This window comes from Oncorhynchus masou, unplaced genomic scaffold (assembly GCF_036934945.1).
Source record: "Oncorhynchus masou masou isolate Uvic2021 unplaced genomic scaffold, UVic_Omas_1.1 unplaced_scaffold_181, whole genome shotgun sequence".
In the NCBI taxonomy this organism is placed as follows: domain Eukaryota; kingdom Metazoa; phylum Chordata; class Actinopteri; order Salmoniformes; family Salmonidae; genus Oncorhynchus; species Oncorhynchus masou.
In genome coordinates, this window is record NW_027016550.1 from 1063735 (window position 1) to 1087915 (window position 24181).

The 24181-nt window shown below is 45.9% G+C and overlaps 1 protein-coding gene across 1 annotated transcript in view; it reads left to right on the top strand.

Annotated features, from left to right (window-relative positions):
* Nucleotides 1-24181, top strand: part of rnf216 (ring finger protein 216) — a 107579-nt gene that overhangs the window by 58293 nt on the left and 25105 nt on the right. Inside the window, exons 9-13 of the mRNA XM_064964681.1 lie at nucleotides 1171-1307; nucleotides 8495-8545; nucleotides 10409-10546; nucleotides 13204-13352; nucleotides 14166-14244. Coding sequence (XP_064820753.1) covers nucleotides 1171-1307; nucleotides 8495-8545; nucleotides 10409-10546; nucleotides 13204-13352; nucleotides 14166-14244 — 554 coding nt within the window. The remainder of the gene's footprint in view (nucleotides 1-1170; nucleotides 1308-8494; nucleotides 8546-10408; nucleotides 10547-13203; nucleotides 13353-14165; nucleotides 14245-24181) is intronic.

Consider the following 24181-nt stretch of genomic DNA (forward strand, 5'->3'; position numbering starts at 1 on the left):
CCTGTATCTCTCTCTATCAGGGCCAGTTGACCCCTAACCCTGTATCTCTCTCTATCAGGTCCAGTTGACCCCTAACCCTGTATCTCTCTCTATCAGGTCCAGTTGACCCCTGACCCTGTATCTCTCTCTATCAGGTCCAGTTGACCCCTAACCCTGTATCTCTCTCTATCAGGTCCAGTTGACCCCTAACCCTGTATCTCTCTCTATCAGGTCCAGTTGACCCCTAACCCTGTATCTCTCTCTATCAGGTCCAGTTGACCCCTAACCCTGTATCTCTCTCTATCAGGTCCAGTTGACCCCTAACCCTGTATCTCTCTCTATCAGGTCCAGTTGACCCCTAACCCTGTATCTCTCTCTATCAGGTCCAGTTGACCCCTAACCCTGTATCTCTCTCTATCAGGTCCAGTTGACCCCTAACCCTGTATCTCTCTCTATCAGGTCCAGTTGACCCCTAACCCTGTATCTCTCTCTATCAGGTCCAGTTGACCCCTAACCCTGTATCTCTCTCTCAGGTCCAGTTGACCCCTAACCCTGTATCTCTCTCTATCAGGTCCAGTTGACCCCTAACCCTGTATCTCTCTCTCAGGTCCAGTTGACCCCTAACCCTGTATCTCTCTCTATCAGGTCCAGTTGACCCCTAACCCTGTATCTCTATCAGGTCCAGTTGACCCCTGACCCTGTATCTCTCTCTATCAGGTCCAGTTGACCCCTAACCCTGTATCTCTCTCTATCAGGTCCAGTTGACCCCTAACCCTGTATCTCTCTCTATCAGGTCCAGTTGACCCCTAACCCTGTATCTCTATCAGGTCCAGTTGACCCCTGACCCTGTATCTCTCTCTATCAGGTCCAGTTGACCCCTAACCCTGTATCTCTATCAGGTCCAGTTGACCCCTAACCCTGTATCTCTATCAGGTCCAGTTGACCCCTGACCCTGTATCTCTCTCTATCAGGTCCGGTTGACCCCTAACCCTGTATCTCTCTCTATCAGGTCCAGTTGACCCCTAACCCTGTATCTCTATCAGGTCCAGTTGACCCCTAACCCTGTATCTCTATCAGGTCCAGTTGACCCCTGACCCTGTATCTCTCTCTATCAGGGCCAGTTGACCCCTGACCCTGTATCTCTATCAGGTCCAGTTGACCCCTGACCCTGTATCTCTCTCCTTCCGTCAGGTTCGGTGAAGTTGGAGAGGAGGATGTACTTCCTGGAGAAGAACCGTCGCGGCTGCAGGACGTACGGAGCGGCTCTGGACCCCTCGCTGCAGAGGGAGATCAGCTTCTATCAGCAGAAAGCCAAGGAGCATGCCGAGGTACACACACTGTCACTGAACACACACACACACTCTGGACCCCTCGCTGCAGAGGGAGATCAGCTTCTATCAGCAGAAAGCCAAGGAGCATGCCGAGGTACACACACTGTCACTGAACACACACACACACTCTGGACCCCTCGCTGCAGAGGGAGATCAGCTTCTATCAGCAGAAAGCCAAGGAGCATGCCGAGGTACACACACTGTCACTGAACACACACACACACTCTGGACCCCTCGCTGCAGAGGGAGATCAGCTTCTATCAGCAGAAAGCCAAGGAGCATGCCGAGGTACACACACTGTCACTGAACACACACACACACTCTGGACCCCTCGCTGCAGAGGGAGATCAGCTTCTATCAGCAGAAAGCCAAGGAGCATGCCGAGGTACACACACTGTCACTGAACACACACACACACTCTGGACCCCTCGCTGCAGAGGGAGATCAGCTTCTATCAGCAGAAAGCCAAGGAGCATGCCGAGGTACACACACTGTCACTGAACACACACACACACTCTGGACCCCTCGCTGCAGAGGGAGATCAGCTTCTATCAGCAGAAAGCCAAGGAGCATGCCGAGGTACACACACTGTCACTGAACACACACACACACTCTGGACCCCTCGCTGCAGAGGGAGATCAGCTTCTATCAGCAGAAAGCCAAGGAGCATGCCGAGGTACACACACTGTCACTGAACACACACACACACTCTGGACCCCTCGCTGCAGAGGGAGATCAGCTTCTATCAGCAGAAAGCCAAGGAGCATGCCGAGGTACACACACACTCACTGGACACACACACTGTCACTGAACACACACACACACTCTGGACCCCTCGCTGCAGAGGGAGATCAGCTTCTATCAGCAGAAAGCCAAGGAGCATGCCGAGGTACACACACACTCACTGGACACACACACTGTCACTGAACACACACACACACTCTGGACCCCTCGCTGCAGAGGGAGATCAGCTTCTATCAGCAGAAAGCCAAGGAGCATGCCGAGGTACACACACACTCACTGAACACACACACTGTCACTGAACACACACACACACTCTGGACCCCTCGCTGCAGAGGGAGATCAGCTTCTATCAGCAGAAAGCCAAGGAGCATGCCGAGGTACACACACTGTCACTGAACACGCACACTGTCACTGAACACACACACTGTCACTGAACACACACACACACTCTGGACCCCTCGCTGCAGAGGGAGATCAGCTTCTATCAGCAGAAAGCCAAGGAGCATGCCGAGGTACACACACTGTCACTGAACACACACACTGTCACTGAACACACACACTGTCACTGAACACACACACTGTCACTGAACACACACACTGTCACTGAACACACACACACTGTCACTGAACACGCACACTGTCACTGAACACGCACACTGTCACTGAACACGCACACTGTCACTGAACACACACACTGTCACTGAACACACACACACTGTCACTGAACACACACACTGTCACTGAACACACACACTGTCACTGAACACACACACTGTCACTGAACACACACACTGTCACTGAACACACACACTGTCACTGAACACACACACTGTCACTGAACACACACACTGTCACTGTACACACACACTGTCACTGTACACACACACTGTCACTGTACACACACACTGTCACTGAACACACACACTGTCACTGAACACACACACTGTCACTGAACACACACACTGTCACTGAACACACACACTGTCACTGAACACACACACTGTCACTGAACACGCACACTGTCACTGAACACGCACACTGTCACTGAACACACACACTGTCACTGAACACACACACTGTCACTGAACACACACACTGTCACTGAACACGCACACTGTCACTGAACACGCACACTGTCACTGAACACGCACACTGTCACTGAACACGCACACTGTCACTGAACACGCACACTGTCACTGAACACGCACACTGTCACTGAACACACACACTGTCACTGAACACACACACTGTCACTGAACACACACACTGTCACTGAACACACACACTGTCACTGAACACACACACTGTCACTGAACACACACACTGTCACTGTACACACACACTGTCACTGTACACACACACTCTCACTGAACACACACACTGTCACTGAACACACACACTGTCACTGAACACACACACTGTCACTGAACACACACACTGTCACTGTACACACACACTGTCACTGAACACACACTGTCACTGTACACACACACTGTCACTGAACACACACACTGTCACTGAACACACACACTGTCACTGAACACACACACACTGTCACTGAACACACACACACTGTCACTGTACACACACACTGTCACTGAACACACACACTGTCACTGAACACACACACACACACACTGTCACTGTACACACACACTGTCACTGAACACACACACTGTCACTGTACACACACACTGTCACTGTACACACACACTGTCACTGTACACACACACTGTCACTGTACACACACACTGTCACTGTACACACACACTGTCACTGAACACACACACTGTCACTGAACACACACACTGTCACTGTACACACACACTGTCACTGAACACACACACTGTCACTGTACACACACACTGTCACTGTACACACACACTGTCACTGAACACACACACTGTCACTGAACACACACACACACTGTCACTGTACACACACACACACTGTCACTGTACACACACACACACTGTCACTGAACACACACACTTACACACTCTCACTGTACACACACACACACACTGTCACTGAACACACACACTATCACTGAACACACACACTGTCACTGTACACACACACTGTCACTGAACACACACACTGTCACTGAACACACACACTGTCACTGAACACACACACTGTCACTGAACACACACACTGTCACTGAACACACACACTGTCACTGAACACACACACTGTCACTGAACACACACACTGTCACTGAACACACACACTGTCACTGAACACACACACTGTCACTGAACACACACACTGTCACTGAACACACACACTGTCACTGAACACACACTCACACACTGTCACTGAACACACACACTGTCACTGAACACACACTGTCACTGTACACACACACTGTCACTGTACACACACACTGTCACTGTACACACACACTGTCACTGTACACACACACTGTCACTGTACACACACACTGTCACTGTACACACACACTGTCACTGAACACACACACTGTCACTGAACACACACACTGTCACTGAACACACACACTGTCACTGAACACACACACTGTCACTGTACACACACACTGTCACTGTACACACACACTGTCACTGAACACACACACTGTCACTGAACACACACACTGTCACTGAACACACACACTGTCACTGAACACACACACTGTCACTGAACACACACTCACACACTGTCACTGAACACACACACTGTCACTGAACACACACACTCACACACTCTCACTGTACACACACACACTGTCACTGAACACACACACTCACACACTCTCACTGTACACACACACACTGTCACTGAACACACACACTGTCACTGAACACACACACTGTCACTGTACACACACACTCTCACTGAACACACACACTGTCACTGAACACACACACTGTCACTGAACACACACACTGTCACTGAACACACACACTGTCACTGAACACACACACTGTCACTGAACACACACACTGTCACTGAACACACACACTGTCACTGAACACACACACTGTCACTGAACACACACACACTGTCACTGAACACACACACACTGTCACTGAACACACACACACTGTCACTGAACACACACACACTGTCACTGAACACACACACACACACTGTCACTGAACACACACACACTGTCACTGAACACACACACACTGTCACTGTACACACACACACTGTCACTGTACACACACACACTGTCACTGTACACACACACTGTCACTGTACACACACACTCACACACTCTCACTGTACACACACACACTGTCACTGAACACACACACTCACACACTCTCACTGTACACACACACACTGTCACTGAACACACACACTGTCACTGAACACACACACTGTCACTGAACACACACACTGTCACTGAACACACACACTGTCACTGTACACACACACTCTCACTGAACACACACACTCTCACTGAACACACAAACTCTCACTGAACACACACACTGTCACTGAACACACACACTGTCACTGAACACACACACTGTCACTGAACACACACTGTCACTGTACACACACACTGTCACTGAACACACACACTGTCACTGAACACACACACTGTCACTGAACACACACACTGTCACTGTACACACACACTGTCACTGAACACACACACTGTCACTGAACACACACACTGTCACTGAACACACACACTGTCACTGTACACACACACTCTCACTGAACACACACACTCTCACTGAACACACACACTCTCACTGAACACACACACTCTCACTGAACACACACACTGTCACTGAACACACACACTGTCACTGAACACACACACTGTCACTGAACACACACACTGTCACTGAACACACACACTGTCACTGAACACACACACTGTCACTGAACACACACTGTCACTGTACACACACACTGTCACTGAACACACACACACTGTCACTGAACACACACACACTGTCACTGTACACACACACTGTCACTGAACACACACACTGTCACTGAACACACACACTGTCACTGAACACACACACTGTCACTGAACACACACACTGTCACTGAACACACACACTGTCACTGCACACACACACTGTCACTGCACACACACACTGTCACTGAACACACACACGGTCACTGTACACACACACTGTCACTGTACACACACACTGTCACTGTACACACACACTGTCACTGTACACACACACTGTCACTGTACACACACACTGTCACTGTACACACACACTGTCACTGTACACACACACTGTCACTGTACACACACACTGTCACTGTACACACACACTGTCACTGTACACACACACTGTCACTGTACACACACACTGTCACTGTACACACACACTGTCACTGTACACACACACTGTCACTGTACACACACACTGTCACTGTACACACACACTGTCACTGTACACACACACTGTCACTGAACACACACACTGTCACTGTACACACACACTGTCACTGAACACACACACTGTCACTGAACACACACACACACTGTCACTGAACACACACACACACTGTCACTGTACACACACACACACTGTCACTGTACACACACACACACTGTCACTGAACACACACACACACTGTCACTGAACACACACACTGTCACTGAACACACACTCACACACTCTCACTGTACACACACACACACTGTCACTGTACACACACACACACACTGTCACTGAACACACACACACACTGTCACTGTACACACACACACTGTCACTGAACACACACACTATCACTGTACACACACACTGTCACTGTACACACACACACACTGTCACTGTACACACACACTGTCACTGAACACACACTCACACACTCTCACTGTACACACACACACACACTGTCACTGAACACACACACTCACACACTCTCACTGTACACACACACACACACTGTCACTGAACACGCACACTGTCACTGAACACGCACACTGTCACTGAACACGCACACTGTCACTGAACACGCACACTGTCACTGAACACGCACACTGTCACTGAACACGCACACTGTCACTGAACACGCACACTGTCACTGAACACGCACACTGTCACTGAACACGCACACTGTCACTGAACACGCACACTGTCACTGTACACACACACACACACTCTCACTGAACACGCACACTGTCACTGAACACGCACACTGTCACTGAACACGCACACTGTCACTGTACACACACACACACACTCTCACTGAACACACACACTGTCACTGAACACACACTGTCACTGAACACACACACACTCACTGGACACACACACACTCTCACTGTACACACACACACACTGAACACATGAGGGTTCTGTTATATAACTGATGAGGGGTCAGGGTCTGTTATATAACTGATGAGGGGTCTGTTATATAACTGATGAGGGGTCTGTTATATAACTGATGAGGGGTCTGTTATATAACTGATGAGGGGTCTGTTATATAACTGATGAGGGGTCTGTTATATAACTGATGAGGGGTCTGTTATATATCTGATGAGGGGTCTGTTATATAACTGATGAGGGGTCTGTTATATATCTGATGAGGGGTCTGTTATATATCTGATGAGGGGTCTGTTATATAACTGATGAGGGGTCTGTTATATATCTGATGAGGGGTCTGTTATATATCTGATGAGGGGTCTGTTATATAACTGATGAGGGGTCTGTTATATATCTGATGAGGGGTCTGTTATATAACTGATGAGGGGTCTGTTATATATCTGATGAGGGGTCTGTTATATATCTGATGAGGGGTCTGTTATATATCTGATGAGGGGTCTGTTATATATCTGATGAGGGGTCTGTTATATATCTGATGAGGGGTCTGTTATATATCTGATGAGGGGTCTGTTATATATCTGATGAGGGGTCTGTTATATAACTGATGAGGGGTCTGTTATATAACTGATGAGGGGTCTGGGTCTGTTATATAACTGATGAGGGGTCTGTTATATAACTGATGAGGGGTCTGTTATATAACTGATGAGGGGTCTGTTATATATCTGATGAGGGGTCTGTTATATATCTGATGAGGGGTCTGTTATATAACTGATGAGGGGTCTGTTATATATCTGATGAGGGGTCTGTTATATAACTGATGAGGGGTCTGTTATATAACTGATGAGGGGTCTGTTATATATCTGATGAGGGGTCTGTTATATATCTGATGAGGGGTCTGTTATATAACTGATGAGGGGTCTGTTATATATCTGATGAGGGGTCTGTTATATAACTGATGAGGGGTCTGTTATATATCTGATGAGGGGTCTGTTATATAACTGATGAGGGGTCTGTTATATATCTGATGAGGGGTCTGTTATATAACTGATGAGGGGTCTGTTATATATCTGATGAGGGGTCTGTTATATAACTGATGAGGGGTCTGTTATATATCTGATGAGGGGTCTGTCATCATGATGTTCTCTCTCTGTGCAGCATGAAGACTTCCTGTTGGCTCTGCAGGTTAATGAGGAGGAGTATGAGAAGGTACCAACCAAACACCACTTCCTCTCTCTGTCTCTCTCACTTCCTCTCTCTCTCTCTTCCTCTCTCTCTACCTCTCACTTCCTCTCTCTCTCTTCCTCTCTCTCTACCTCTCACTTCCTCTCTCTCTCTTCCTCTCTCTCTACCTCTCACTTCCTCTCTCTCTACCTCTCTCTTCCTCTCTCTCTCTTCCTCTCTCTACCTCTCTCTTCCTCTCTCTCTTCCTCTCTCTCTACCTCTCTCTTCCTCTCTCTCTACCTCTCTCTCTACCTCTCACTTCCTCTCTCTCTACCTCTCACTTCCTCTCTCTCTCTTCCTCTCTCTCTACCTCTCACTTCCTCTCTCTCTACCTCTCACTTCCTCTCTCTCTACCTCTCTCTCTTCCTCTCTCTCTACCTCTCTCTCTACCTCTCACTTCCTCTCTCTCTACCTCTCTCTCTACCTCTCACTTCCTCAATCTCTACCTCTCACTTCCTCACTCTCTACCTCTCACTCTACCTCTCACTTTCTCTCTCTCTACCTCTCACTTCCTCTCTCTCTACCTGGGTGTGTTGGGTTGTGTAGTGAACATCTCTCTCTCTCTGCAGGATGGACAGCTGATGGAGTGTGGGTGTTGGGTTGTGTAGTGAACATCTCTCTCTCTGCAGGACGGACAGCTGATAGAGTGTGGGTGTTGGGTTGTGAACATCTCTCTCTCTGCAGGATGGACAGCTGATAGAGTGTGGGTGTTGGGTTGTGTAGTGAACATCTCTCTCTCTGCAGGACGGACAGCTGATAGAGTGTGGGTGTTGGGTTGTGTAGTGAACATCTCTCTCTCTCTGCAGGATGGACAGCTGATAGAGTGTGGGTGTTGGGTTGTGTAGTGAACATCTCTCTCTCTCTGCAGGATGGACAGCTGATAGAGTGTGGGTGTTGGGTTGTGTAGTGAACATCTCTCTCTCTGCAGGATGGACAGCTGATAGAGTGTGGGTGTTGGGTTGTGTAGTGAACATCTCTCTCTCTCTGCAGGATGGACAGCTGATAGAGTGTGTGTTGGGTTGTGTAGTGAACATCTCTCTCTCTCTCTGCAGGATGGACAGCTGATAGAATGTGGGTGTTGGGTTGTGTAGTGAACATCTCTCTCTCTCTGCAGGACGGACAGCTGATAGAGTGTGGGTGTTGGGTTGTGTAGTGAACATCTCTCTCTCTCTGTAGGACGGACAGCTGATAGAGTGTGGGTGTTGAGTTGTGTAGTGAACATCTCTCTCTCTGCAGGATGGACAGCTGATAGAGTGTGGGTGCTGGGTTGTGTAGTGAACATCTCTCTCTCTCTGCAGGATGGACAGCTGATAGAGTGTGGGTGTTGGGTTGTGTAGTGAACATCTCTCTCTCTCTGCAGGATGGACAGCTGATAGAGTGTGGGTGTTGGGTTGTGTAGTGAACATCTCTCTCTCTGCAGGACGGACAGCTGATAGAGTGTGGGTGTTGGGTTGTGTAGTGAACATCTCTCTCTCTCTGCAGGATGGACAGCTGATAGAGTGTGGGTGTTGGGTTGTGTAGTGAACATCTCTCTCTCTGCAGGATGGACAGCTGATAGAGTGTGGGTGTTGGGTTGTGTAGTGAACATCTCTCTCTCTCTGCAGGATGGACAGCTGATAGTGTGTGGGTGTTGGGTTGTGTAGTGAACATCTCTCTCTCTCTGCAGGATGGACAGCTGATAGAGTGGGGGTGTTGGGTTGTGTAGTGAACATCTCTCTCTCTGCAGGATGGACAGCTGATAGAGTGGGGGTGTTGGGTTGTGTAGTGAACATCTCTCTCTCTCTGCAGGACGGACAGCTGATAGAGTGTGGGTGTTGGGTTGTGTAGTGAACATCTCTCTCTCTGCAGGACGGACAGCTGATAGAGTGTGGGTGTTGCTGTGGGGACTTTGCCTTCGAGAAGATGACCCAGTGTTCTGACGGACATCTCTTCTGTAAAGAATGTCTGGTGAAATATGCCGAGGAGGCCGTGTTCGGGTCGGGACAGGTATGTGTTCCAGTCCTCTCAGCTGTGTGGTTTAGGTGTTAACAGGGTGTTTCTGTGTTCCAGTCCTCTCTCAGCTGTGTGGTTTAGGTGTTAACGGGGTGTTTCTGTGTTCCAGTCCTCTCTCAGCTGTGTGGTTTAGGTGTTAACGGGGTGTTTCTGTGTTCCAGTCCTCTCTCAGCTGTATGGAAGCAGGCTGTTAACAGGGTGTCTCTGTGTTCCAGTCCTCTCTCAGCTGTGTGGTTTAGGTGTTAACGGGGTGTCTCTGTGTTCCAGTCCTCTCAGCTGTGTGGTTTAGGTGTTAACAGAGTGTCTCTGTGTTCCAGTCCTCTCTCAGCTGTGTGGTTTAGGTGTTAACAGGGTGTCTCTGTGTTCCAGTCCTCTCTCAGCTGTATGGAAGCAGGCTGTTAACAGGGTGTCTCTGTGTTCCAGTCCTCTCAGCTGTGTGGTTTAGGTGTTAACGGGGTGTCTCTGTGTTCCAGTCCTCTCTCATCTGTATGGTTTAGGTGTTAACAGGGTGTCTCTGTGTTCCAGTCCTCTCTCATCTGTATGGTTTAGGTGTTAACAGGGTGTCTCTGTGTTCCAGTCCTCTCTCAGCTGTGTGGTTTAGGTGTTAACAGGGTGTCTCTGTGTTCCAGTCCTCTCTCAGCTGTGTGGTTTAGGTGTTAACAGGGTGTCTCTGTGTTCCAGTCCTCTCTCAGCTGTGTGGTTTAGGTGTTAACGGGGTGTCTCTGTGTTCCAGTCCTCTCTCAGCTGTGTGGTTTAGGTGTTAACAGGGTGTTTCTGTGTTCCAGTCCTCTCTCAGCTGTGTGGTTTAGGTGTTAACAGGGTGTCTCTGTGGTCCAGTCCTCTCTCAGCTGTGTGGTTTAGGTGTTAACGGGGTGTCTCTGTGTTCCAGTCCTCTCTCAGCTGTGTGGTTTAGGTGTTAACGGGGTGTCTCTGTGTTCCAGTCCTCTCTCAGCTGTGTGGTTTAGGTGTTAACAGGGTGTCTCTGTGGTCCAGTCCTCTCAGCTGTGTGGTTTAGGTGTTAACAGGGTGTCTCTGTGTTCCAGTCCTCTCTCAGCTGTGTGGTTTAGGTGTTAACAGGGTGTCTCTGTGTTCCAGTCCTCTCTCAGCTGTGTGGTTTAGGTGTTAACGGGGTGTCTCTGTGTTCCAGTCCTCTCTCAGCTGTATGGAAGCAGGCTGTTAACAGGGTGTCTCTGTGTTCCAGTCCTCTCAGCTGTGTGGTTTAGGTGTTAACAGGGTGTCTCTGTGTTCCAGTCCTCTCTCAGCTGTGTGGTTTAGGTGTTAACAGGGTGTCTCTCTGTTCCAGTCCTCTCTCAGCTGTGTGGTTTTGCTGTTAACAGGGTGTCTCTGTGTTCCAGTCCTCTCTCAGCTGTGTGGTTTAGGTGTTAACAGGGTGTCTCTGTGTTCCAGTCCTCTCTCAGCTGTATGGAAGCAGGCTGTTAACAGGGTGTCTCTGTGTTCCAGTCCTCTCTCAGCTGTGTGGTTTAGGTGTTAACAGGGTGTCTCTGTGTTCCAGTCCTCTCAGCTGTGTGGTTTAGGTGTTAACAGGGTGTTTCTGTGTTCCAGTCCTCTCTCAGCTGTGTGGTTTAGGTGTTAACAGGGTGTCTCTGTGTTCCAGTCCTCTCTCAGCTGTGTGGTTTAGGTGTTAACAGGGTGTCTCTGTGTTCCAGTCCTCTCAGCTGTGTGGTTTAGGTGTTAACAGGGTGTCTCTGTGTTCCAGTCCTCTCTCAGCTGTGTGGTTTAGGTGTTAACAGGGTGTCTCTGTGTTCCAGTCCTCTCTCAGCTGTGTGGTTTAGGTGTTAACAGGGTGTCTCTGTGTTCCAGTCCTCTCTCAGCTGTGTGGTTTAGGTGTTAACAGGGTGTCTCTGTGTTCCAGTCCTCTCTCAGCTGTGTGGAAGCAGGCTGTTAACAGGGTGTCTCTGTGTTCCAGTCCTCTCTCAGCTGTGTGGTTTAGGTGTTAACAGGGTGTCTCTGTGTTCCAGTCCTCTCAGCTGTGTGGTTTAGGTGTTAACAGGGTGTTTCTGTGTTCCAGTCCTCTCTCAGCTGTGTGGTTTAGGTGTTAACAGGGTGTCTCTGTGTTCCAGTCCTCTCTCAGCTGTGTGGTTTAGGTGTTAACAGGGTGTCTCTGTGTTCCAGTCCTCTCAGCTCTGTGGTTTAGGTGTTAACAGGGTGTCTCTGTGTTCCAGTCCTCTCTCAGCTGTATGGTTTAGGTGTTAACAGGGTGTCTCTGTGTTCCAGTCCTCTCAGCTGTGTGGAAGCAGGCTGTTAACAGGGTGTCTCTGTGTTCCAGTCCTCTCTCAGCTGTGTGGTTTAGGTGTTAACAGGGTGTCTCTGTGTTCCAGTCCTCTCTCAGCTGTGTGGTTTAGGTGTTAACAGGGTGTCTCTGTGTTCCAGTCCTCTCTCAGCTGTGTGGTTTAGGTGTTAACGGGGTGTCTCTGTGTTCCAGTCCTCTCTCAGCTGTGTGGTTTAGGTGTTAACAGGGTGTCTCTGTGTTCCAGTCCTCTCTCAGCTGTGTGGTTTAGGTGTTAACAGGGTGTCTCTGTGTTCCAGTCCTCTCTCAGCTGTGTGGTTTAGGTGTTAACAGGGTGTCTCTGTGTTCCAGTCCTCTCTCAGCTGTGTGGTTTAGGTGTTAACGGGGTGTCTCTGTGTTCCAGTCCTCTCTCAGCTGTATGGAAGCAGGCTGTCCCTGTTCCTTCCCGGTGTGCGAGTTGGAAAAGGTTTTGCCAGACACGGTGTTGTGTAAATACTACGAGAGACAGGCTGAAGAGGCCGTGGCCGCGACCTGCGCCGACGAACTAGTACGGTACGACGATACAAATGACAAATACTAGACATGAACCTTGTTGTGATTGGCTAAAGACGGGACTATAAACCAGCCTTTAAACAAGATGTCAGACGACAATAGAATGTTCTAGAGACGTGTCGATAGACTATAAACCAGCCTTTAGATAAGTTGTAAAAGGTCTTATATTGTGTCATATAACAGCACTCACAGCTGTCGAAGAAAACTCAACCGTAGACATTTATAGTCTGTTTACATATATTTGTTTAGAGGCTTATTTATATAGAAAAATGTGTATATAAAACCCATATAAACTGAATTGATAATTAGGACAATAGGTTTTTGAAGGAGCCGCTGTGGAAATCTTGGAATCCATCCGAAACTGAGGCTCGAATGCAAAACGAAGACGTTTTATTTAAACATGGTGGCCGAAACATGAAGCGTACGAAAAGAGCATAACGAGCAGGAAAAACAGAACACAACGTTTCATCTTCAGTCTAAATACTGTTTTAGATTGGACTATAATTCTGTTACACCAATTTCTGATATCGAATGCCTTACTTTTATTTGGCTGTGTAGTATAAAATCTGTATTTCTCCCTCTACTGTCATTCATTCCAAATTATACTGGGGTTTTTGGATTTCTCCCTGACCAAGATGGCCGCCATTTTCAACCAAATTCTAGAACTTTGAAGGTTTATGACATCTAGTCATTTAGTAGGATCTCTGTTGGTCTGTCTGTCTGGTCTGGTCCGGTCTGGTCTGGTCCGGTCTGGTCCTGTCTGGTGGTTTCTAGAATGTTCTGACCTGGTCTTTTCCTGCCGTTTATCTCCAGTTGTCCGTCCTGTAACTTCCCAGCGTTGTTGGATAAAGGCGTGTCTCTGTTCAGCTGTCCCAACCCTCGCTGTCGGAAGGTGAGTTGGACACGTGAACTACCGCCCTCCTAAACAGGTCACATCTCGTAATGAATCATGTGGAAGTTGAGGTGACTAAACTGCTTGGAGTCACTCTGGATTGTAAACTGTCAACATGTTGATACAACAGTAGCTGAGATGGGGAGAAGTCTGTCCATAATAAAGAGCTGCTCTGCCTTCTTAACGACACTACCAACAAGGCAGGTCCTACAGGCTCTAGTTTCTACCTTCTTAACAACACTATCAACAAGGCAGGTCCTACAGGCCCTAGTTTCTACCTTCTTAACAACACTATCAACAAGGCAGGTCCTACAGGCCCTAGTTTCTACCTTCTTAACAACACTACCAACAAGGCAGGTCCTACAGGCCCTAGTTTCTACCTTCTTAACAACACTATCAACAAGGCAGGTCCTACAGGCTCTAGTTTCTACCTTCTTAACAACACTATCAACAAGGCAGGTCCTACAGGCCCTAGTTTCTACCTTCTTAACAACACTATCAACAAGGCAGGTCCTACAGGCCCTAGTTTCTACCTTCTTAACAACACTACCAACAAGGCAGGTCCTACAGGCCCTAGTTTCTACCTTCTTAACAACACTATCAACAAGGCAGGTCCTACAGGCCCTAGTTTCTACCTTCTTAACAACACTATCAACAAGGCAGGTCCTACCTTCTTAATGAAGGACCTGTCTTTAACAGGTAGGGGGTCCAGGTTGTCTGGACCTGTCTTTAACAGGTAGGGGTCCAGGTTGTCTGGACCTGTCTTTAACAGGTAGGGGGTCCAGGTTGTCTGGACCTGTCTTTAACAGGTAGGGGGTCCAGGTTGTCTGGACCTGTCTTTAACAGGTAGGGGTCCAGGTTGTCTGGACCTGTCTTTAACAGGTAGGGGGTCCAGGTTGTCTGGACCTGTCTTTAACAGGTAGGGGGTCCAGGTTGTCTGGACCTGTCTTTAACAGGTAGGGGGTCCAGGTTGTCTGGACCTGTCTTTAACAGGTAGGGGTCCAGGTTGTCTGGACCTGTCTTTAACAGGTAGGGGTCCAGGTTGTCTGGACCTGTCTTTAACAGGTAGGGGGTCCAGGTTGTCTGGACCTGTCTTTAACAGGTAGGGGGTCCAGGTTGTCTGGACCTGTCTTTAACAGGTAGGGGGTCCAGGTTGTCTGGACCTGTCTTTAACAGGTAGGGGTCCAGGTTGTCTGGACCTGTCTTTAACAGGTAGGGGGTCCAGGTTGTCTGGACCTGTCTTTAACAGGTAGGGGGTCCAGGTTGTCTGGACCTGTCTTTAACAGGTAGGGGTCCAGGTTGTCTGGACCTGTCTTTAACAGGTAGGGGGTCCAGGTTGTCTGGACCTGTCTTTAACAGGTAGGGGGTCCAGGTTGTCTGGACCTGTCTTTAACAGGTAGGGGGTCCAGGTTGTCTGGACCTGTCTTTAACAGGTAGGGGTTCAGGTTGTCTGGACCTGTCTTTAACAGGTAGGGGGTCCAGGTTGTCTGGACCTGTCTTTAACAGGTAGGGGTTCAGGTTGTCTGGACCTGTCTTTAACAGGTAGGGGGTCCAGGTTGTCTGGACCTGTCTTTAACAGGTAGGGGGTTCAGGTTGTCTGGACCTGTCTTTAACAGGTAGTGGTCCAGGTTGTCTGGACCTGTCTTTAACAGGTAGGGGTCCAGGTTGTCTGGACCTGTCTTTAACAGGTTGGGGGTCCAGGTTGTCTGGACCTGTCTTTAACAGGTAGGGGGTCCAGGTTGTCTGGACCTGTCTTTAACAGGTAGGGGGTCCAGGTTGTCTGGACCTGTCTTTAACAGGTAGGGGTCCAGGTTGTCTGGACCTGTCTTTAACAGGTAGGGGTCCAGGTTGTCTGGACCTGTCTTTAACAGGTAGGGGGTCCAGGTTGTCTGGACCTGTCTTTAACAGGTAGGGGGTCCAGGTTGTCTGGACCTGTCTTTAACAGGAAGGGGGTCCAGGTTGTCTGGACCTGTCTTTAACAGGTAGTGGTCCAGGTTGTCTGGACCTGTCTTTAACAGGTTGGGGGTCCAGGTTGTCTGGACCTGTCTTTAACAGGTTGGGGGTCCAGGTTGTCTGGACCTGTCTTTAACAGGTAGGGGGTCCAGGTTGTCTGGACCTGTCTTTAACAGGTAGGGGTCCAGGTTGTCTGGACCTGTCTTTAACAGGTAGGGGGTCCAGGTTGTCTGGACCTGTCTTTAACAGGTAGGGGGTCCAGGTTGTCTGGACCTGTCTTTAACAGGAAGGGGGTCCAGGTTGTCTGGACCTGTCTTTAACAGGTAGGGGTCCAGGTTGTCTGGACCTGTCTTTAACAGGTAGGGGTCCAGGTTGTCTGGACCTGTCTTTAACAGGTAGGGGTCCAGGTTGTCTGGACCTGTCTTTAACAGGTAGGGGGTCCAGGTTGTCTGGACCTGTCTTTAACAGGTTGGGGGTTCAGGACCTGCAGCCGTTTATAGTGTCTATGCTTTTGACTGGGTGGTCATTTTAGTATTTCTAACTCAAGCAATTGTACAGTGATCACTGACATCACTACAGAATATCCCCAGTCCATGTGTATTTCATCACTACAGAATATCCCCAGTCCATGTGTATTTCATCACTACAGAATATCCCCAGTCCATGTGTATTTCATCACTACAGAATATCCCAGTCCATGTGTATTTCATCACTACAGAATATCCCAGTCCATGTGTATTTCATCACTACAGAATATCCCCAGTCCATGTGTATTTCATCACTACAGAATATCCCCAGTCCATGTGTATTTCATCACTACAGAATATCCCCAGTCCATGTGTATTTCATCACTACAGAATATCCCCAGTCCATGTGTATTTCATCACTACAGAATATCCCCAGTCCATGTGTATTTCATCACTACAGAATATCCCCAGTCCATGTGTATTTCATCACTACAGAATATCCCAGTCCATGTGTATTTCATCACTACAGAATATCCCCAGCCCATGTGTATTTCATCACTACAGAATATCCCCAGTCCATGTGTATTTCATCACTACAGAATATCCCCAGTCCATGTGTATTTCATCACTACAGAATATCCCAGTCCATGTGTATTTCATCACTACAGAATATCCCCAGTCCATGTGTATTTCATCACTACAGAATATCCCCAGTCCATGTGTATTTCATCACTACAGAATATCCCAGTCCATGTGTATTTCATCACTACAGAATATCCCAGTCCATGTGTATTTCATCACTACAGAATATCCCAGTCCATGTGTATTTCATCACTACAGAATATCCCCAGTCCATGTGTATTTCATCACTACAGAATATCCCCAGTCCATGTGTATTTCATCACTACAGAATATCCCAGTCCATGTGTATTTCATCACTACAGAATATCCCCAGTCCGTGTGTATTTCATCACTACAGAATATCCCAGTCCATGTGTATTTCATCACTGACATCACTACAGAATATCCCCAGTCCATGTGTATTTCATCACTACAGAATATCCCCAGTCCATGTGTATTTCATCACTACAGAATATCCCCAGTCCATGTGTATTTCATCACTACAGAATATCCCCAGTCCATGTGTATTTCATCACTACAGAATATCCCAGTCCATGTGTATTTCATCACTACAGAATATCCCCAGTCCATGTGTATTTCATCACTACAGAATATCCCCAGTCCGTGTGTATTTCATCACTACAGAATATCCCAGTCCATGTGTATTTCATCACTACAGAATATCCCCAGTCCATGTGTATTTCATCACTACAGAATATCCCCAGTCCATGTGTATTTCATCACTACAGAATATCCCAGTCCGTGTGTATTTCATCACTACAGAATATCCCAGTCCATGTGTATTTCATCACTACAGAATATCCCAGTCCATGTGTATTTCATCACTACAGAATATCCCCAGTCCATGTGTATTTCATCACTACAGAATATCCCCAGTCCATGTGTATTTCATCACTACAGAATATCCCAGTCCATGTGTATTTCATCACTACAGAATATCCCAGTCCATGTGTATTTCATCACTACAGAATATCCATGTGTATTTCATCACTACAGAATATCCCAGTCCATGTGTATTTCATCACTACAGAATATCCCAGTCCATGTGTATTTCATCACTACAGAATATCCCAGTCCATGTGTATTTCATCACTACAGAATATCCCCAGTCCATGTGTATTTCATCACTACAGAATATCCCAGTCCATGTGTATTTCATCACTACAGAATATCCCCAGTCCATGTGTATTTCATCACTACAGAATATCCCAGTCCATGTGTATTTCATCACTACAGAATATCCCAGTCCATGTGTATTTCATCACTACAGAATATCCCAGTCCATGTGTATTTCATCACTACAGAATATCCCAGTCCATGTGTATTTCATCACTACAGAATATCCCCAGTCCATGTGTATTTCATCACTGACATCACTACAGAATATCCCCAGTCCATGTGTATTTCATCACTACAGAATATCCCAGTCCATGTGTATTTCATCACTACAGAATATCCCCAGTCCGTGTGTATTTCATCACTACAGAATATCCCCAGTCCATGTGTATTTCATCACTACAGAATATCCCAGTCCATGTGTATTTCATCACTACAGAATATCCCCAGTCCATGTGTATTTCATCACTACAGAATATCCCAGTCCATGTGTATTTCATCACTACAGAATATCCCCAGTCCATGTGTATTTCATCACTACAGAATATCCCCAGTCCATGTGTATTTCATCACTACAGAATATCCCCAGTCCATGTGTATTTCATCACTACAGAATATCCCCAGTCCATGTGTATTTCATCACTACAGAATATCCCCAGTCCATGTGTATTTCATCACTACAGAATATCCCAGTCCATGTGTATTTCATCACTACAGAATATCCCCAGTCCATGTGTATTTCATCACTACAGAATATCCCAGTCCATGTGTATTTCATCACTACAGAATATCCCCAGTCCATGTGTATTTCATCACTACAGAATATCCCAGTCCATGTGTATTTCATCACTACAGAATATCCCAGTCCATGTGTATTTCATCACTACAGAATATCCCAGTCCATGTGTATTTCATCACTACAGAATATCCCCAGTCCATGTGTATTTCATCACTACAGAATATCCCCAGTCCATGTGTATTTCATCACTACAGAATATCCCCAGTCCATGTGTATTTCATCACTACAGAATATCCCAGTCCATGTGTATTTCATCACTACAGAATATCCCCAGTCCATGTGTATTTCATCACTGACATCACTACAGAATATCCCAGTCCATGTGTATTTCATCACTACAGAATATCCCCAGTCCATGTGTATTTCATCACTGACATCACTACAGAATATCCCAGTCCATGTGTATTTCATCACTACAGAATATCCCCAGTCCATGTGTATTTCATCACTGACATCACTACAGAATATCCCAGTTCATGTGTATTTCATCACTACAGAATATCCCAGTTCATGTGTATTTCATCACTACAGAATATCCCCAGTCCATGTGTATTTCATCACTGACATCACTACAGAATATCCCAGTTCATGTGTATTTCATCACTACAGAATATCCCAGTCCATGTGTATTTCATCACTACAGAATATCCCCAGTCCATGTGTATTTCATCACTACAGAATATCCCCAGTCCATGTGTATTTCATCACTACAGAATATCCCAGTCCATGTGTATTTCATCACTACAGAATATCCCCAGTCCATGTGTATTTCATCACTACAGAATATCCCAGTCCATGTGTATTTCATCACTACAGAATATCCCCAGTCCATGTGTATTTCATCACTACAGAATATCCCAGTCCATGTGTATTTCATCACTGACATCACTACAGAATATCCCAGTCCATGTGTATTTCGTCACTACAGAATATCCCAGTCCATGTGTATTTCATCACTACAGAATATCCCCAGTCCATGTGTATTTCATCACTACAGAATATCCCCAGTCCATGTGTATTTCATCACTACAGAATATCCCCAGTCCATGTGTATTTCATCACTACAGAATATCCCCAGTCCATGTGTATTTCATCACTACAGAATATCCCAGTCCATGTGTATTTCATCACTACAGAATATCCCCAGTCCATGTGTATTTCATCACTACAGAATATCCCCAGTCCATGTGTATTTCATCACTGACATCACTACAGAATATCCCCAGTCCATGTGTATTTCATCACTGACATCACTACAGAATATCCCAGTCCATGTGTATTTCATCACTACAGAATATCCCCAGTCCATGTGTATTTCATCACTGACATCACTACAGAATATCCCCAGTCCATGTGTATTTCATCACTGACATCACTACAGAATATCCCAGTCCATGTGTATTTCATCACTACAGAATATCCCCAGTCCATGTGTATTTCATCACTACAGAATATCCCCAGTCCATGTGTATTTCATCACTACAGAATATCCCCAGTCCATGTGTATTTCATCACTACAGAATATCCCAGTCCATGTGTATTTCATCACTACAGAATATCCCAGTCCATGTGTATTTCATCACTACAGAATATCCCCAGTCCATGTGTATTTCATCACTGACATCACTACAGAATATCCCCAGTCCATGTGTATTTCATCACTACAGAATATCCCCAGTCCATGTGTATTTCATCACTACAGAATATCCCAGTCCATGTGTATTTCATCACTACAGAATATCCCCAGTCCATGTGTATTTCATCACTACAGAATATCCCCAGTCCATGTGTATTTCATCACTACAGAATATCCCCAGTCCATGTGTATTTCATCACTACAGAATATCCCAGTCCATGTGTATTTCATCACTACAGAATATCCCAGTCCATGTGTATTTCATCACTACAGAATATCCCAGTCCATGTGTATTTCATCACTACAGAATATCCCAGTCCATGTGTATTTCATCACTACAGAATATCCCAGTCCATGTGTATTTCATCACTACAGAATATCCCAGTCCATGTGTATTTCATCACTACAGAATATCCCCAGTCCATGTGTATTTCATCACTACAGAATATCCCCAGTCCATGTGTATTTCATCACTACAGAATATCCCCAGTCCATGTGTATTTCATCACTACAGAATATCCCCAGTCCATGTGTATTTCATCACTACAGAATATCCCAGTCCATGTGTATTTCATCACTACAGAATATCCCAGTCCATGTGTATTTCATCACTACAGAATATCCCAGTCCATGTGTATTTCATCACTACAGAATATCCCCAGTCCATGTGTATTTCATCACTACAGAATATCCCCAGTCCGTGTGTATTTCATCACTACAGAATATCCCAGTCCATGTGTATTTCATCACTACAGAATATCCCCAGTCCATGTGTATTTCATCACTACAGAATATCCCCAGTCCATGTGTATTTCATCACTACAGAATATCCCAGTCCGTGTGTATTTCATCACTACAGAATATCCCAGTCCATGTGTATTTCATCACTACAGAATATCCCAGTCCATGTGTATTTCATCACTACAGAATATCCCCAGTCCATGTGTATTTCATCACTACAGAATATCCCCAGTCCATGTGTATTTCATCACTACAGAATATCCCAGTCCATGTGTATTTCATCACTACAGAATATCCCAGTCCATGTGTATTTCATCACTACAGAATATCCCAGTCCATGTGTATTTCATCACTACAGAATATCCATGTGTATTTCATCACTACAGAATATCCCAGTCCATGTGTATTTCATCACTACAGAATATCCCAGTCCATGTGTATTTCATCACTACAGAATATCCCAGTCCATGTGTATTTCATCACTACAGAATATCCCCAGTCCATGTGTATTTCATCACTACAGAATATCCCAGTCCATGTGTATTTCATCACTACAGAATATCCCAGTCCATGTGTATTTCATCACTACAGAATATCCCAGTCCATGTGTATTTCATCACTACAGAATATCCATGTGTATTTCATCACTACAGAATATCCCAGTCCATGTGTATTTCATCACTACAGAATATCCCAGTCCATGTGTATTTCATCACTACAGAATATCCCAGTCCATGTGTATTTCATCACTACAGAATATCCCCAGTCCATGTGTATTTCATCACTACAGAATATCCCAGTCCATGTGTATTTCATCACTACAGAATATCCCCAGTCCATGTGTATTTCATCACTACAGAATATCCCAGTCCATGTGTATTTCATCACTACAGAATATCCCAGTCCATGTGTATTTCATCACTACAGAATATCCCAGTCCATGTGTATTTCATCACTACAGAATATCCCAGTCCATGTGTATTTCATCACTACAGAATATCCCCAGTCCATGTGTATTTCATCACTGACATCACTACAGAATATCCCCAGTCCATGTGTATTTCATCACTACAGAATATCCCAGTCCATGTGTATTTCATCACTACAGAATATCCCCAGTCCATGTGTATTTCATCACTACAGAATATCCCAGTCCATGTGTATTTCATCACTACAGAATATCCCCAGTCCATGTGTATTTCATCACTACAGAATATCCCAGTCCATGTGTATTTCATCACTACAGAATATCCCCAGTCCATGTGTATTTCATCACTACAGAATATCCCCAGTCCATGTGTATTTCATCACTACAGAATATCCCCAGTCCATGTGTATTTCATCACTACAGAATATCCCCAGTCCATGTGTATTTCATCACTACAGAATATCCCCAGTCCATGTGTATTTCATCACTACAGAATATCCCCAGTCCATGTGTATTTCATCACTACAGAATATCCCCAGTCCATGTGTATTTCATCACTACAGAATATCCCAGTCCATGTGTATTTCATCACTACAGAATATCCCCAGTCCATGTGTATTTCATCACTACAGAATATCCCAGTCCATGTGTATTTCATCACTACAGAATATCCCCAGTCCATGTGTATTTCATCACTACAGAATATCCCAGTCCATGTGTATTTCATCACTACAGAATATCCCAGTCCATGTGTATTTCATCACTACAGAATATCCCAGTCCATGTGTATTTCATCACTACAGAATATCCCCAGTCCGTGTGTATTTCATCACTACAGAATATCCCAGTCCATGTGTATTTCATCACTACAGAATATCCCCAGTCCATGTGTATTTCATCACTGACATCACTACAGAATATCCCAGTCCATGTGTATTTCATCACTACAGAATATCCCCAGTCCATGTGTATTTCATCACTGACATCACTACAGAATATCCCAGTCCATGTGTATTTCATCACTACAGAATATCCCCAGTCCATGTGTATTTCATCACTGACATCACTACAGAATATCCCAGTTCATGTGTATTTCATCACTACAGAATATCCCAGTTCATGTGTATTTCATCACTACAGAATATCCCCAGTCCATGTGTATTTCATCACTACAGAATATCCCAGTCCATGTGTATTTCATCACTACAGAATATCCCAGTCCATGTGTATTTCATCACTACAGAATATCCCCAGTCCATGTGTATTTCATCACTACAGAATATCCCCAGTCCATGTGTATTTCATCACTACAGAATATCCCAGTCCATGTGTATTTCATCACTACAGAATATCCCCAGTCCATGTGTATTTCATCACTACAGAATATCCCAGTCCATGTGTATTTCATCACTGACATCACTACAGAATATCCCAGTCCATGTGTATTTCGTCACTACAGAATATCCCAGTCCATGTGTATTTCATCACTACAGAATATCCCCAGTCCATGTGTATTTCATCACTACAGAATATCCCCAGTCCATGTGTATTTCATCACTACAGAATATCCCAGTCCATGTGTATTTCATCACTACAGAATATCCCCAGTCCATGTGTATTTCGTCACTACAGAATATCCCCAGTCCATGTGTATT